The 18,190-nt window shown below is 39.0% G+C and overlaps 1 protein-coding gene across 2 annotated transcripts; it reads left to right on the forward strand.

The window, feature by feature from the left end:
* Positions 1-5,064: 5,064 nt before the first annotated feature.
* On the forward strand, positions 5,065-16,738 carry rnf145b (ring finger protein 145b). Of its 2 annotated transcripts, none has more exons than XM_058415904.1 (11): positions 5,065-5,241; positions 7,053-7,245; positions 8,679-8,787; positions 9,040-9,131; positions 10,399-10,634; positions 12,059-12,141; positions 12,919-13,059; positions 13,240-13,422; positions 13,885-14,032; positions 14,170-14,526; positions 14,875-16,738. In XM_058415904.1, the coding sequence occupies exons 2-11, from the start codon at positions 7,062-7,064 to the stop codon at positions 15,232-15,234; spliced, it is 1,893 nt and encodes a 630-aa protein (XP_058271887.1). In that variant the 5' UTR covers positions 5,065-5,241; positions 7,053-7,061; the 3' UTR covers positions 15,235-16,738. The 2 variants fall into 2 exon arrangements, with proteins under 2 accessions (XP_058271887.1, XP_058271886.1); XM_058415903.1 differs by having other exon boundaries at positions 12,059-12,234; positions 14,875-16,731.
* The last annotated feature ends 1,452 nt before the right edge of the window (positions 16,739-18,190 follow it).

Raw genomic sequence — 18,190 nt, forward strand, 5'->3', positions numbered from 1 at the left:
CTTAAGTTAACTGCTTATTTTATTTTACTTTATTTTCTTTGAAAGAAATTTAAGCTTTTGTAATGTTTTAATTTCAGTTACATTACTGCTTGCTTTTAATTCACCAAAGTGTCTAAATGTCTTTTGAAAACGACCATGAGTACTATAATCTAGCATTCATGAATTGAAATATTTTTTATATTTTTAAGTTTATCATTTTTCACTGTATGCACAAAATGGAAATGAAAGGTAGGGGGCTAATTAGACTAACTACCTAGCTTGCTGGCTAACATCTACAAATAAATTACAATATGTAGCCTTTATTTTCTTGCTTTTGTTGTCTGTTAGACTATTTTAGGCATTTTATATTGCTCATATTTCTCTTTTATTACTCTTTGTTGTAATAAGTACTTGTCACTTGTCACATGCTATTGGGTTGCATTTCTCCTTTTGGGAGTATTGCTCATGTCTGGTCTCTTCAATATTTTAACAGATTCACTCCTAAAATACCTACAAGGGTCTTCAACATCTCCATCAATGTCATCTCAGTTTGCTCCCAGTGACCAAAGTGATCCAGCCTCTTCAACCACTGCATCTCAACTTCACGTCTACCTCAACTTTGACTGCTACTGAAGAGCACCTTAGCATCTCACCGACCCCAACTGAGCCAGTAACTGCTGCTGAGAGGTCCCCAAGTTCTGCCTCTTCCCCTTATGAATCTCTCTCTGTTGCTGAGTCCAATAGCCCACCACCTCTGGATCCTGCAGACTGGCCTGCCCTGTCTGATAAAGTAAGGGCTGAATTAGTCACCCGAGGACTATGGAATGGAAACAACTGGAGATTCGCCTTGAAAAGTGCCAGACAATTGACAGCCAGGCAATGGCTGTCACACGCAGCATCTGAAATGAGATGTAGCAAATATAGAAACAATGTATAACAGTACATTTTGTAGCGAACATGAACGGAATTACATTACATATAGCAAAAAAACAAATTAACACAATTCAGTCTCACAAGTCTCCTTTCACTGCAGCAAAAAGAAAAAAGAAAAAAAAAGAAAAACGCACAGTCCACCCCGGTGTCACAGGCATCCCGGACCCGACCCCTCACCAGCGCCCTCACTATCCCGAGTATTGATTTAGATCACCTGCACCTCTTCAGTTAATTACCTCCACTCACCTATTTAAGAGCACTTTCTTTACTTCATCTCTGTCTGGTCTCGTATAGACACTGATTCTATGTCATGTTTACGGCTGTTAGCGTTAGCCACATCGCCACCACTATTTTGCCGTATTGTCCGGACTGCTACCTTCTCCTCCTTTTTTTCCCTCCATGCTCGCTGCTCTCCCCGATTCTTCTCACCTCCGTGCATGGCGTCTTCATCTCCCTCCAACTCCAGCTTCCAGCTCTCACTCCAAAGCTGAGTATTCTCCACCCTCCATTTTCCACCCGCATTTCCATTTAATAAACATACCCCTTCCGGGGTTTAAACCCTCCATTGTCTGTTCCTCTCTGGTGTTTTCTGACACCTGGGGATCTGGAATGAAGGCAAACTGTTTGTTTTGTGCAAAAGAAAACCCAAAAACATAAACCAAATTTGTGACCAGTGACCAAATTGATTTCTTCTCCTCTGTCAGCCATCATGAGTTAAAATATATATATTTTATTTAGTTTGTGCGGTTCGCTGCCTCTGACTACTCCAATTATCCAATCAAAGGATGGGAAATTGCTGACGTAATCGTATGCCTGCTAGATGGCCCCACTGACGCCAACTCGAAATCTGATTGTTTAAGGTAACAATTTCATTGCCACTTATTTTAAGCTACCTATGCCTGCACTATTGATTCTGAAGGCCTTAGGCCTTAAGGCAGATTTTCACTCAGGCAACACATGATGTCAGCCACTGACTGAAATATGATTGTATAAATAAATACTCTTATCATAAATATACACTACTGGAAGCAGCGCAACCAAGAGAAAAGCTATGAAATGTAGAGAATAGACTATTGGGAATAATTTAATACACATTCATAGGAAAATATATTAAATATATTAAAATGCAAGTAAGTGATTCAGATCCCTGCTGTTTAGGCCAGCAGAGAAGGCCTTGCTGGCCCTGACAGCCCACCACTGTAATCCAGTTCCTAGCTGAGAGCAACATGGCTCTGAGAGGGTCCACAGACTCACTTTTCCATCCCAATAATGGCAACTTCCTGAAAGAAGTGGAGCTTATGGCCAAATTTGATGTCTTAAAGCAACATATAGATAGGATACAGAGTGGAGCGAGGAACATGACAACATACCTGGGAAAAACCATACAAAAGTGCTATCATGGATGCAATTGTAAGTGACATCAAACTCTGCAAACTCCATTATACTGGATTGCACTCCTGACATAAGACACACAGAGCAACTATCAGTCGTCATTAGGACTGTGTCAGTGAAGGACAAGCCACAAGCTAAGGAGCACTTCATGGGCTTCCTTGAAGCTGAAGCCTCAACAGGGGAAGAGCTATCTACAGAGGCTTGAAGACCTGAACATACCTTCTGAGGATTGCAGGGGGCAGTCATATGACAATGGGGCAAACATGAAGGGCAAAAGGAAAGGTGTTCAGGCTAGATTGCTGGCAATAAACCCCAGAGCATTGTTTGTGCCATGTGCAGCGCACACCTTGAATTTGGTAGTGGCCAATGCTGCACGAAGCTCCAAACATGCAACTATTTTGGATAAGTGCAGAAGATATTCACCCTGTTCACATCTTCCACCAACAGATGGTGTGTCTTGAAAAACCATGTCAAGATCAAGCTAAAGTCATGGTCAGAGACCAGGTGGGAGAGCCGTGTAAACAGCATAGAAGCAATTAGATAGATACTAGGCACCACAGGTAAGAGAAGCTCTGCCCTAGGTAATCATATCCTGCCTTAAATATTAAGGCTCAGTCTTTAGCAGAGGAAATTGGATCCTTTCGTTTTTCTATCTGCTCAATTGTCTCGTATGACATACTCAACAGAATTGAAAATGTCAGTAACCTGATGCAGTTGGTTTTCATGCAACTGGACATGACAGTGGACCTGCTTGGCAAAACAAAAACTTTCCTGACCCAGTATCGAGGTAATGGCTTTGCCTCAGCTCAAGCTTTAGCAAGAGAAATGTGTGAGGTCATGAATGTGGAGGCTATTCTCAAAGAGAAGAGGCTGAGATCAACATGTAAACAATTCTCATATGAATGTCCAGATGAGCCCAGTGAATTTTTTAATGTAGTGGTGGATATGGCCATTGTCTCACTGGAGGAGAGATTCAAGACCATGGGAGAGGTGAAGGAGAAGATTGGTATACTTGTCAACTTCCCTAAGATGACAAATGAAGAACTAGTACAGCAGTGTGAAACACTTAGCACCACTTTATTTTACAATATCTGCATGAAAAGTGAGAAATCTTTCCAAACATGTAGGTGGCACTAAGAATAAGTGTGACTATCCCAGTGACTGTGGCAGCTGCAGAGAGGAGCTTTTCAAAGCTTAAGCTGATTACAACCTACTTGAGATCTACCAGGACCCAAGAGCATCTCAGTTGACTTGCTGTCATCAGCATCAATAATGATGTTTCTCAGAATTTGTCATTTGATACAGTCATTGATGACTTTGCTGCAAAGAAATCCAGACATGTTCAGTTTTGAAACTGATCTGTAATTTAGAAAATATAATAGTTTAGTGCACTTTTTTTGTTGATTTGCACTTTGTTGTGTGAGTCAACTGACTGTTAGTCAAATTTGTTTATCACAATTTATTTACTACTTATGCTTAATGCTTATTTATTTATGTATTTATTCAGTATTTATGTTATAGTAAAGTTTTGCAAATCTAAAATCTCACCTAGGGCACCACCAGAGCCACAATAAAATGTTTTACTTGCCCTTCTGTGATTGTGTCTGGGTAGTTTCCTTAATCTGTTGGATAAGTCGCTGATATGTTTCATGCCGAATTTTCCAACTTTTGGCTCGTCTATGGCTGATTTTTCACTCTCCGTCTCTCAAAATGTCAAAGAGCTGCTAGCTGCGTTACTGTTGTTCTCATCCAAAGATGTGCAACTGCTATTTGATGACAAAACCTCCCTGTCACCGACATCAGTGTCACTCGCAGTAGGTCGACACAAAAAACTGTCTATTTTCGGTGGTTTTTGAATCACGACGAACTTCTCCACTCTCTCCTTCCTCTTCAAAGCACCACTTTTATGTTTGTATTTGTCCATCTTTATTAGCTAGCTAGCTAGTGCGACCCTCTTATGCAGCATTTTTAGCACGGTGACGCACGTAGTTAAAAAAAAAATGATGAGGAGTGCAATTAAAAAAATACAAAAAAATAATTTTACATTCCCTGCACTTGACTCACAGATAATAAAATATGCATATGCATATTATATTTATCAAATTAAGAATTTGTTTTATTAATTTGTTCCCTTGTTTTAATTAAAAGGTCCCCCTTCGTGGGCCCCCAATCCCCCTGGGCCCTTCCAGGTCCATGAATTGTTTAGCTAAAATTCCATAAACCGTTCCATTCATTTTCAATGGTAATGCTAAACCACTACGGCTGCGGTATATTTTCAGCCACTGACCCTCTACTTGCTTTTTGCACCCGTCTGCACGCGCCGTCAGAGTACACGCACTGTTTGACCCCGTCCAGATCATTCGGCATCGATCACAGGTATGTTATTTTACTTTAAAATTAAATTAGCATGTGTTTTTTACAGTTAATGCTCAAATTAGCTTATCTGCAGTGGCGTAGCGTGACTCACAACTTTCTGACCAGTAGTACAACACCCTAACCACTAAGCTACCACATTCCTTGTCGCTACAGTCTTTTCTTTTCCATAGCAGTAGACGAAATTTCAACTCTTAAAAGAAAACCCTAAACCAGCGTCATTTGTAAAGTCCCTTTTTGTCATTCAGGGTTTATGTTTCTTGGATAGACGCACTTCAAGTATTAAAATACGTCAACCCGTGTGTAAATGACCATTGAACACTAGCGCCACCTAGTGTTTGTTTCTTTTTTCATTTTTTTCTTCCTAGTCTTAGAGAAAAGCGCATGCGCAGTGCGAAGGAACTTTTGTAATGGCTGCCAGATAGTATGAGTGAGACTCGATGTCTTATAGTTTCCTGGAAAAAAACTTTGACCGTTATCATTAAATAAACCGCGTTAAAATGGTGTATGTCTGTACAGAGACATACAAGAAGACTGTACTGAACGTTGATAAAGTGAACTGATGTAAGTATTTACGTTGTCAGTAGAAGCAGTGTTTTTGAGCGGAACATCTTGGCATGTAAATCGCTGCTAACTGGGCTGGGTTAAGCTAAGCTAACGGCCACTGTGCTCGAAATTATAAACCAAACCGCAACTAGGAAGCTACTTTGTTAAATTACTGTTCAATTCCTAGGCTAGTAAATAACTGTAAACGTTACATTTCCGTAAAATATTAACGAATTAACATTTGTCACAGTTAACGCTGGTCGGTGATACCGAGCTGTTTAGCTAGTAGGTATTATTCCGCCTCTAGGCACTTTTATTAACGCGATATTTGAAGCCCGTGGTATGTTTGTATCAGCTTACCCTGCTGTTCCCTGTTTACTTTTTTCTGTGCTGTTTGTATTTCTGTTCAGCTTCTTACAAACACTTCCAGCATGCTTTGTTTACGGACTTTATTTTGAATTTGTGGGGTTACTATAGGTCACGATTGCCGTAGTTTGTTTAGATGTAGAATCTGACACGCGTCTGTACTCAGTAGATGCCACAAACTACATCATCTTGATCATGACTAAAATGAGTGAATGCAAATGTCAGGTATGAAAACAGTTTATGTTTCATTTCAAAGTTAGTTTTTAGTCTGTATAATTGCTAACTTCATCCAAAGCAATACAATGGCATTAACATGCTTTCCTAGGTGAGGATATACCAGTGTGTAGCTCAAAGCCATTACAGAAATAACTAGTAAACAGTAACTATTAGTCTATGATTCTTGCCTGTGAAGTAAAATATGAAGTAAAAAGAAGACAACATAACATGCCATTATGAATAAAATAATGAATCATGCTGTTTATCGCTGAGGTGTTTAATGCATTAAACTGCATTCCTGTGCATTGCATTTTAAATTGATATTTGCTTAATATATCAGCAATTTAATAATAATGCTGTGGATTCATATATGGGAGACATGTCCTGTACTGGACCAGTCATGACCAAGTTCATCATTAGCATGAAGGCCAGCATAAAGCCTCCAGTCTGACTTGCTCAAGCTATTACTTCAGTGATGTTAGGCTTTCATTTCCTCTTGTGGCTTCATTGTGGTCTTTTATCTATTTGTGTTTGGGTGGTTTATTGTAAATAAGTAGTATTTTTTAAAATGGGTTAATCAGATACAATACATCTTGTCACTTTCCACTTTTAAAGATTGTGCAGGACAGTGCTTGATTTTGAGGCAGCTTTTTTTCCTACAAAATCTTTGAGGTTTATTGTGCTTTTTTTTAACTGGCAAAATTGAAGGAACAGGATTTCTCTTTTAAACTATTTCTACTAACAAAGGCACTTTACTGTCTATGATGGCAGTACCCATGTTTGACATACACGTTAGTTGAAGAGGGCTAAACCTGTTTATTGATTAGCCCTTTTCAATAAGCAAGGGTCACTTCCACATAGCACTTCAATGTATTGCAGTAAATATACTTTTGTTTTTGTTAAATATGAATGCAGAAAAAAACCTCTTACTCTGAAGAGTGATTTCTGTTAATTTAGTTGTAGAATAATCATGCATGCTGCCTGTCTGCCGTAGCCTTGATGTTTTTAAATACAATTTCTCATGAAAGAAGCAACATGATGAGACATGATGCTCACCTTGCTTGGCACAAATCTTTTCAATATTGCCTTGGTATTTTGTGGCCTTATACTATGGGTTTTGTCCATATTGAGGATTGTGTGTTTCGATTCAGCTCTTTGAACAAGATGATAATAGATAAAGCATTCCCTCTTTCTCTTTCTTCCATTCTTTCTCTCTCTTTAACACACTCTCTAACTCTTTCCTCAAGCTGGTGGCCATGGCAGTGTGGGACCGTTTGGAGGCTGTGTTGAATGTGGGCCTCCGGGTGCCCAGCATCATGCTGCTGGAGGTGCTGTACCGCTGGGATGTCAGCTCCTTTTTTCAGAAGATCCAGAGGAGCAGCTTGAACAACAACCCCTTCTTTCAATACAAGTACCTGGCTCTGTACCTGCACTATTTAGGTATGTATTGTTGCATACTAAGGCTGTTTCATTTCTAATTCATTCCTAGTGCAGAAAGAATAGTGTTGCTGACTAGTTGTGGTTTGTCTTGTGTGTCACATCGGGTGTGGTGTAATGGTGTTAACATGACTGAAATTGTCTCAAGTGAGAAATACACAGAACTGAAAATACTACAATGCTAAGCAACTTCCACTTTTATTATGCAGCAGTCACATTTCTAGAGAAAAAAGGCTATCATCATGTGTACAGGTATAATCTAACATAAATATACCATGTAGTGAAGAAGCAAAAAGTAAAGTGCTTGAGCCGTGTTGTAATTGTTAGGGTTAAGTTTTGAAATCCCTTGTTTTGAATTTGTCTTCTTATCAGTGTGCTTAGATTTGTCTTTTTTTCATTGGTATATTTTGATTCCACCACATAGTGCTGGAAAAATCTTTTGCCAGGAAATTAAATTAAATTAAATTTAATTACTAAATTTTTTAAGGTTCAGTTTGCTTTGCTATATTTTACCTTTTCACTTATTTGGAAATCTTTCTAAAAAAACATTCAGATTTGTAAACAATATGCTTGGACTTGTGAAGAAAGCAGACATGGCATCATGAGATGCTTGCACAAGTAAACGTGCAATCTCAGTAAAGCTATGGGACAAAACAAAAACATCATGACTTTTGTTTGCACATCATGTACATACATGGTAAAGACTGATGCGCTTAAGCCGACCTTATGCTGTATGATATTCTGCCCAATTTTGCTGTGGCAGCCACAGTTGCACAATGGTAAAGATAATCTTCGGTCTGGAATTGAGACCTATGGTCTTGGAGCACATAATGATGAGATGCTCAATGATGGTGGACTTGAGTGCCACTGCCATGAAAAATAGGTCACAAAGTTGTAACAGTGACAGAACATTTTACGAACATATTTAAATCAAAGGAAGAGTGGTTTACGTCATGACAGGACAAAAAGTGACGTGACAAGGAAATAATGATGAAATACAGGGTGCTAGGTTGTGTGCTAATTAGTAACTAGTGAACTAGTAGTCCATGATCTGCCCATGAGCATCCTAACAGAACCTTTAGTGGCTCTGTTAAAAGTTTAAAAAAAAAAAAAAAAATCAATGTAGTGGGTTCTTTATGGGTTCAGTAGCTTGCTTTTATATGCTGTGTGTGTATATATAAGATATCTCTGGAATAGCCCTAAAAGAAATTCTGATGTATTTCATTTGGTTTCAAAGGATTAGTTTTTTTTTTTTATAACCCTTTATCTAGAGGCACATGGGGCAGAGCCTGCTTTTATGTTTTATATTCACTGGATAGTAGCGTAAGTCAAGTCTGTGGCCTGTAGCAAACACTGTGGGGAAACAGATTTACTATGAGTAATACTGTCTAGAACTGCCTAAATGTGTAGCTTTTATTTTTTTCTTTTCTCCACAGGCTATATCCTTAGCTTGGTATTGCTGACTCTACCACGGCAGCATTTGGTGCGCCTCTACCTGTACGTGCTCACCGCTTTGCTGCTATTCGCCGGACACCAGCTCTCCAGGCGTGTACACAAACACACAATTACAAATGTCTAGTGCTGGATGTGTGCTACCAAATGAGCAGTAATTCATATTGGATATTGGTTAAAAACAGCAGTTTGGAGCAGGTTCCTGTTAAAGATCAGCAGTGTAAACACTTGTTTTGTTTATTTCTCCCTGAAATTTCAGCACATCCGAACAATTTCCTTGAATGCTATTCCACTGAGGGTAGAAATATACAGTATTCTAAATGTTACTCATGTTACTCTTTGCAGGGATTATGTTTGTAGTGAGCTGGACTCTGGCTATGAAGGACCTCTGTACCTGGATCCACTCTCCATGAACCGATTTACCACAGCTCTAATTGGTAAATAATCAATTCTTGTTCTACAAGGGTCCAATTAACAAGTAGCTCACCTTAAGTATCTTCAGTGCTCTCATTCAATATGGAGTTATCTTCTCTGGGGCATATATTGTGCTTCTGTTTTCTCACCATGTTAGGTGGGAGGAGGTGTTAAGCATTTGGTTTCAAATGACATTCTTTCAATTCCCATCCCTGGCTAAAAGGTTATCCACAGTGATCTACAAAACCTGAGAGGAAGGAACCTAGATTTCACTCTGAACAAAGGGCTTGTGAACAAAAAGCCAAGTGCAAGTCTGAGCTGTCTGAAAGCGAGGAGGAATTGTCTCAGACTTGTTCATGGGAAACATCTTAGAATGCGTGGATATGTCACCTCAATGGACTTTTGATTTGGTCTTATGTTGGAATTAAATTGTTGAAACAGTTATGTAGTTGTTACAGTTACACAATACACATTTCTATGTTTGGGTCAGAGAGAATAAAAAAAGACTCAATATGTGCAGAAGGGTATTGATCATTATGCTGCTGTTAAAGTGTGTGGTTGTATTCTGGCTCACATCCCCTGAGGTCATCAGAATGAATCAATTTGAATGTGATTCATTAAAACCAAATCCTGGTGGTTCGAAGTTTCACAATTTTACACTAATGTTTTACATATAAAACACGATTGTCTATTGTGCTCTTGTCTATTTGTCACAAATATTCACATGATGTGAATTTACCAAACTGGAACTTTGGAACGCATCAAATTTCTTCATAGGTTCTTGTGTTTCTGCTATCCAGCATTCACATCCATACGAATGGAAGTCAGTGGAATGTAAAGTGTAGTCTGTCTGTGCCTTTAGTACACAAATGAATTGTTTCATTCCTTTCTGTCAAAACTCATGCACCTTGAAGAAAACAGCTACCTTCTTGTTACCTTTTATTAGTTAAGTATGTTGATCTTTTGAATTAATTTTTAAACTGTGTGTTAAATTTTTACTCCTTACTGGCATAAACCTATTTGCTCTAATGTGGGATTCTGTGATGATAGTCAGAAGACTTCCCTCTGCCTGTTTGGTCACTGATGATCCAACTGATGGCAGGTTGCATACAAGTTGGCATTGTGTGTGTTTACATGTGTAGTGGATATGGATGATGTCTGTTCAAGTTGGAAAGCAAACCGATAGTACTTCAAGAAATCTTGAAGTAAATATACATTTGTGTATGCTTTCAAGGTTTACCCAAGTTTCAGTGTTTGGGAACCGTAAAAAAATTTTTTTGGTATAAACAGGTCAACTGGTGGTGTGTACACTGTGCTCCTGTGTGATGCAGACGAAACAGATCTGGCTGTTTTCAGCTCACCTCCTACCCCTGGTGGCTCGTCTCTGCCTTGTCCCCTTGGAAACTATTGTCTTTGTTAACCGTTTTGCCATGATCTTCACTGGGCTTGAGGTGATCTACTTCCTTGCATCTAACCTGCTGGTACCCTACAACTTGGCCAAGAATGCTTACCGGGAGCTTGCACAGGTACAAGTTCCTGCAGGATACATATCCTATCAAAATCTTTTTAGTGGTCTGTTACTTGCCTGTCCTGAAAAATCTGTATTGTTTTGTTTGTCCTTTGAATATACGCTCACTGTTTACTTTACGCCTGTAAACCTGCACTTTCATGCAATTATTCAGTCACCCAATCATGTGTCCTTAGTATGAAATCAAGCAGATGCAGGTCAAGAGCTTCAGTTATTGGTTACGTCAAACGTCAGAATGTGTAAGAAAAAATGATCTCATAGACTAGCCATGGCATGATTGTCGGTGCCAGATGAGCTGGTTTGAGTATTTCAGAAACTGGTGCTCTCCTGGGATTTTTAAACACAGTCTCTAGAGTTCAAACAGAATGGTGTGACAAACACAACAAACAACCATGACCAGAATGTTTTGAGCTGAAGTCAATAACCAACAAGCACTCTCTTCAACATTGGTGAGCAGAAAAACATCTCAAAAAGCACAGCACATTAAACCTCCAAGTAGATGGGCTACAACAGCAGAAAACCACATCAAGTTCTACTCCTGTCAACCAAGAAAAGGAAACTGAACCTATCATGGGCACACGCACACGATTTTTTTTTAAAATAATCTTGTGTCTGAGCCCAGAGGAATGGAACCTAATGTTGTCTTCTGGTGTTGTAGCCCATTAAAAGCAATGCTGACATTTTGTTAATGCTGAGATGCTTTTCTGCCCATCACGATTGTTAAAAGTAATTGTATAAAACAGAACAGAATAGAACATTGAATAGTCTCTTGCTCAGAGTTTGTTTTTTTCACACCATTCTGTATAAACCCTAGAGAGAATGTGAGAGAATATATGAAATTCAGATCAGCATTTTCTAAAATACTCAAGCCTATCTTTCACCAAAATCAAAGAAGCTTTGTCACTTCAACTAGTTGATGCAGTACATGGTGAAATGAAATAACATTCCTCCTAGACCAGAGGTGCTACACAGAATAAAAACAAAGTACAGGTGACGCGGACAAACATAGAGCTAAACTAGACTACAAGGTGCATTCTTTAAAACTAAACATACAACATAATTTCACAGGATGACAAGACGGTGCAGACAAACAAGACACGTAACACAGAGTATGTACAAAAGAAAATGCAATGCCATGGTTTTAAGTCACGGAAATCACATTCTTCCCCATTCTGATGTTTGATGTGAGCATTAACTAAAGCATTTGACCTGTATCTATAATTTTTTGCATTGTGCTTCTACAACATTATTGGCTGATTAGATAACTGCATGAATGTGCAAGTGTAAAGGTGTCCCATTTAAAGTGACTAAGTGGATAGAATAGAATCAAATATGTAATGTAATTGTTTGACAGTGTTCTTTCGCTCACTTGCATTGTCTCTCTCTCTCTTTTTTTCTCTATCACTCACTCTCTCTCTCTAGGTGGTGGAGGTGTATGGGCTCCTAGCTCTGGGCATGTCTTTGTGGAATCAGCTTGTCTTGCCCATGCTCTTCATGTGCTTCTGGTTGGTGCTCTTCACGCTGCAGATCTACACATACTTCAGCACAAGGGACCAAACTCCCTCACGCGAGAGATTGCTCTTCCTCTTCCTAACCAGGTCTAAAAGCAAAATGCAGCTTAGAATATGTTTATCCTTTTTACATTTATCAAACTGCCTCCCGTATTTGGTTGGGCTAACACACCTTCCTCTGACACAGATGAAGTTAGCCACAAAGTTAGCCACTCAATCTGCTGCTAACGTGGCATCATATGGCAGCTGAGCTCAGTAAGAAAGTGCTGTTTGCCCTTTTCCACATTAAGTAGCACCAACAATCGTTGATTTGATTGACAGATGAGATAGTAATGTCCCTTTCTCATCCAAAGAGCATGGCCAGTTTAGTGTCTTTGGACTCCTAATGGCTGTGGCATTGTTGGTATTTAAACTTGGCATCTCCCAACAATAGGACAGAATCTTCTCTCGCCCCACATGGGAGTGTCATTTACACAACTTTAGCCATTGTTATTCTGAAAATATTCTGCCTAGAGCACTCTGTGTTGATATAGAGAAAGTGTCTCAGTTGATGTTCAGTTTTGCTGGAGAAATAATTGTCTGTTGAACAGCAAAAAGTGTTTCACAAAAGACAAAACTTACTGCATACTTAATACAGTAACCAAACGTACCACCAAACGTCTGGTGGATGTGTGTATAGTGATGAGTTAATAAAATTATTCAGATAAAGGACACACAAAGATATGAGACTTGTTTTTGTGTATATAAATCACTGTATGTATGTTTGTGCAGCATTGCAGAGTGCTGTTGTACTCCATACTCACTGTTGGGGCTGGTCTTCACTGTGTCTTTTGTGGCGCTGGGCGTCCTCACACTCTGCAAGTTCTACCTACAAGGGTACCGAGCCTTTATGAATGACAATGCCATGCACAGGTAGGTTTTTCCTCCATCTGTTTAAATCCTTCAGTTTTAAGAGTGTAATATCTTAATAATGGTATAATAATTTGTGTATTTATTTATTAACATGAGTAAGCAATTGCTATATTTTCTTGTTATAAAAGATATGTAGTTGACTGTTGATATATTATTGGTTCTCTCCCTCTCTTTTCTCAGGGGAATGACAGAAGGAATCACTTTGCTGATTCTCTCTGTTCAGACAGGGCTAATTGAGCTTCAGGTAATCCACCGGGCCTTTCTCCTGAGCATCATCCTCTTTATTGTTGTGGCATCTATTTTGCAATCCATGCTGGAGATTGCTGACCCCATAGTGCTGGCACTGGGGGCTTCCAGGGACAAGTGAGCATCTTCTCTTACTTTGCCAACATTTTATTGCAAGCTAAATATTATAACAGGAATATGTGGACTACATTTATTGTAGGTTATTTGTTTTCTGTGCTAAGCATGCTGTGCCCAGAAAACCTGACTATATAAATAGATAGATAAACCTCTGGCACCACTGTTATGTAGGACTTTTTCACTGTAATTAATTAAATGCTTCTTGTATTAGGAATATAAATGGATGTATACTTATGATTCGTGAGAAATTAATTGGGATACGAGAATCACAAAGCTCGGATGTATGGTAGTTTTTGTACCTTCACCACTAGGTGATGGAGACATTATAATTTCAGTTTGTCTGAACTTCCATTCCCTTCCATGCAAATTTGTAGCAAGAAGGATGTTCTTGTTATCCCCAAAGACTGGTGTTGAGTTCTACTTTTCACAGCCATAAACTCTATGTATCTGTGTCTCTTCTAGGAGTTTGTGGAAGCACTTCCGAGCAGTGAGTCTTTGTCTATTCTTGCTGATCTTTCCTGCCTACATGGTATACATGATCTGCCAGTTCTTTCATATGGACTTCTGGCTGCTCATCATCATCTCCTCCAGCATCCTTACCTCACTGCAGGTGTACAAACTATTTTTTTTTTCAGTTTTACATGTAGGCAAGAAGTATGAAAAAATGTACAATAAGTGAATACCAGAGTACACATATGCACATACAACATTCACATAAACATTTCTAAAGTGTCAGTTCTCCCTCAGGTGCTTGGCACGCTGCTCATCTATGTGCTCTTCATGGTGGAGGAGCTACGCAAGGTTCCGATTGAGAACATGGATGAGGTCATGTATTTTGTAAATGGCACCTATAGACTGCTGGAGTTTGTGGTAGCACTCTTTGTGGTGGCCTACGGCATATGTGAGACCCTGTTTGGACAGTGGAGCGTGATGGGTTCCACCATCATACTGCTGCACGCCTACTACAATGTGTGGCTGCGGGCGCAGCTTGGCTGGCAGAGCTTCCTGTTGCGTCGTGATGCTGTACACAAGATTCAGAGCTTGCCCACGGCCTCGACACAACAATTACAGCAGTACAATGATATCTGTGCCATCTGCTATCAGGTATATGCACACGTGTATTTATGTGAGAGTAAAAGAGAAGAGCATCAGTGGGGTTGTTTCTTAAGCATATGTTCATAATCAATTAGATCATGTACCAGAATATTTAACATTTAGCAAACTTCTGTTCACCTTCACTACTGTTCTATTTGTCCTAGCTGAAAAGCTAGCAAATGAGGGCAAGTGTGTTGTGCACAAGAAATTTTTATATTATTTATTTAACACAGAATTGTATTAGAACAGTATTATTTTCATAAGAGGAATTTTTTCCTTGGTAGTTTTTTGTTCACATGAAATACAGCTTTTTTTTATCCATTTATGCTAAATTTCATCTTCTCCTTTTGTGCATAGGACATGAAGTCAGCAATCATCACACCTTGCGGTCACTTTTTCCATGCAGGCTGCCTGAAAAAGTGGCTGTATGTGCAGGAGTCCTGCCCCCTTTGCCATGGCCCTCTCAAAAGCCAATCACCATCCGCCAGCACTTCTGCCCCAGCTCCTCCTGACACATCACCAAATGCAGAACCGCAAGATTTAGCAGCCATAGAAGAGGCAACACAAGCTAGAGAGGCTTTGCAAAATGTTGCAACCCAATCAAATCTACAAAGTTCAGAAGAGCCAGACCTAAAAAGTGCCAGGGTTCAAGAAGAATCCTGCAAATGTGAATCAAAAGTGGATAATGAAAACATGGAAGAAGCTAGTAGAGGCTAGGTAAACAAGCTCCAAATTACAAGTGTCCCTTCATCCCCTTAAGCAGAGCTGTGCTCTGTTATTTTTTTTCAGTGGTGACTTCAGATTTATCACAGTCGCACTGCAATGCTGCCAATGTTAAGTCGTCTTATAAGAGGGCTTATAAGAGTCCTGGAGATGTCTGAAAAAGACGCACCCAACTTTTTCCCATTTCATACATACATATGACTGTTATAATCCATTGAAGGAATCATTTTTGGGTGCTAGTGTAGTATTTCTGTTTTTTCCTCTTCTGTCTAATTGATATTTAATTCCACATCAGAGTGGATTTATGTTGGATTTTTTGACAATTTGCCAAATTTCTGTAAACAGGGTGTTCAAATGGTCCATAATTTTCTATTGCACTACAAATGAGCCACAATCTTTATTTCAAGATTTCTTAAACATTCTAAAGAAAATTCTAAATTACAATTTTGAAATTTTACATTTAAATTGTTTAATGTAAATATGACATTTTGGACTGATTTTGGACAGATGTCCTCCAACCCCAAATGTTCAATTTGGATGCTCAAGACATGCAGGGTAAGACAGTTCTTCACAGTATGTTTTACCTGTATTATCCACAGAAGCAAGCACTGGCAAATTTATGTTGAAAATATTGCACTAGTTAGCTGCTTTTGAGCCATCTTAGCTTCTTTCATGTCTACCTTAAGGAGCCTCACAGCTTTAAATAATTACTTAAATTAATTAAAGAACAGGTAGATATATTGTAGTAATGATGTCATTTATATGTAGCTTGATGCCATGCCATCCTGCTATGAATCTGTCCTATATGCTTCCAAGTCAGCTCTGTCTTTACCAGCATGTAATCCTCGTGATTATCATGAGGTACAACCTCTTGAATAAATGTGTACGTTTATGTTTAGGCATATGCTTACCTACATATGTATATCTATACAGGTATAAAATATTTAGATGAGTTTTGTTTGATATGCCGAACAGTATTGAAGCAGTATCAACCGTTATGACCTGGCATTTGGGTTCGTGGGAACACTTCAGTGTCCTCTACAGGTAGAAGTGGGATTGAGCCTAAAGATGCAGAATGGGGATTTGCTGCTTCCTAATGTCAGATTGACAGTATTAAAATATTTAGTGAATTTGTGTAGATGAATACATATACAATGTATGAACACAAAATACCACTGAATCTGATGGTTTGTGATGTCTTAATTTTGCACATTTTTGAATATAAATAAATCAATTGAAAGGTATTTCAGTTTGAGTACAGTTTACTTTGTGCTTTGATAGTGAACTGAAAAAAAAGAAATACTATCAATACTATAAAAATACTATTTTTTATTGTTGTATTTTTTGTCAAACAACTAGTTTTTCCTTATATGCTTTAATTAGAATAATATAAGATTACTTGAAATACCTAACCAAAGAATTATTTTCATGGAACTTTGGCATTACTGTTTATTGCTTACTTGAAAACTTGTATTTGTAAATCTGCATATTTATTTTTAAAAGGTTGAATAAAGATGAAGCATACACACATTTCCATGTACAGAAAAACTATTAGCCTGTTCATCATTTCCTTACTTGTTATTTTTGATCTGGATGAAGTAAAGCCAAAGAGTGCAGCATAAATAACTGATATCAAACTGTATAGTATAGAATGTAATAGAATAGGGCTTGAATGCATTTGTACCTTAATCTAGATAGGGCTAAAGTTTCCATGAGATAGTAGAAGGGGTTATGTATAATGCTAGTCAGGGATGAGCTACCCTGAAGATCTGTTTGCACCATCAACTTTTTTGGTTTTACAAATTGAGTTGTTGAGGTTCCTGTATTATATTGGATATGGACTGCTCAGGATGCTCTATGTAGTACTCTTGCTGTAATTCAGCTGGAGGTTTTGCTTTCATCCCTGTGTTAAATGGTTAAAGTTCTGAGGTTTTTTTTGGACTAAGGAGGTGGTATTATGGGTTCAGTTCAGCTCTTAAATGTGCATAAGAGAGTACTTGACCATCTCCGTGATCAAATCACTGATGTATAGCAGATATAGTCCCTATAAAGTCAGGTGCATACATCTTAAGATGTTGAACCAAGTTATATTTATTTTAACGGTATATAGTAGAGCTTAAATTTTAGATCTTCCATGCCAGGCAGAGTGCTCATGGAATGTGTATCTTCAACATTTCCCTGAGCTGTGCCATCTTTCCAGCATGCTTCAAGTACACTACCATCAACCCTGTGGCTGTTAGATGCTTGTTTATTAGGCACATCAAGACCCACCTGTCACCCTCACTGGACCCCATACAGTATTGTCCCAACTGCTTCACAAATGATGCCAATGCCACGACACTCAATCTGGCCCTTTTTCACCTGGACAAAAAAAAGACGAATGCAGTTCATAGACTTCAGTTCAGTTCAATCATCCCTTACCATCTAATTGAGGAACTGATCCTGCTGGGTCTGAATACCTACCTGCAACTGGATCTTGCACTTCCTGTCTGGGAGACCTCAGTCAGTCCAGATTAGGAACAGCATATCCAGCACCACCACACTAAACACTGGGTCCCCTGAAGGCTGTGTGCTCAGTCCACTGCTGTTCTCTCTGCTGACTCATGACTGTGCAGCAATACACAGCTCAAACCACTTCATCAAGTTTACTGATAACATGACCGTGGTGGGTCTCGTCAGCAAGAGCGACAAGTCAGCATACAGAGAGGAGGTGCAACAGCTAACAGGTCTGGTGTAGAGCCAACAATCTGTCTCTGAACGTCAACAAAACAAAAGAAATATATTGAACTGAAGTGAGAACAGAGACCCTTCAAAGTCACACCCTTTACACACCCTCCTGCCATCTGGAAAGGTACCTAAGCATTCAAGCCCTCACAACCAAACTGTGATTTGCTTGAGCACGGCATTTTATGTAGCACCATGATCCTGGAGGAACATTATTTCATTTCCC

The sequence above is a fragment of the Hemibagrus wyckioides genome, linkage group LG18 (genome assembly GCF_019097595.1).
Source record: "Hemibagrus wyckioides isolate EC202008001 linkage group LG18, SWU_Hwy_1.0, whole genome shotgun sequence".
Lineage (NCBI taxonomy): Eukaryota > Metazoa > Chordata > Actinopteri > Siluriformes > Bagridae > Hemibagrus > Hemibagrus wyckioides.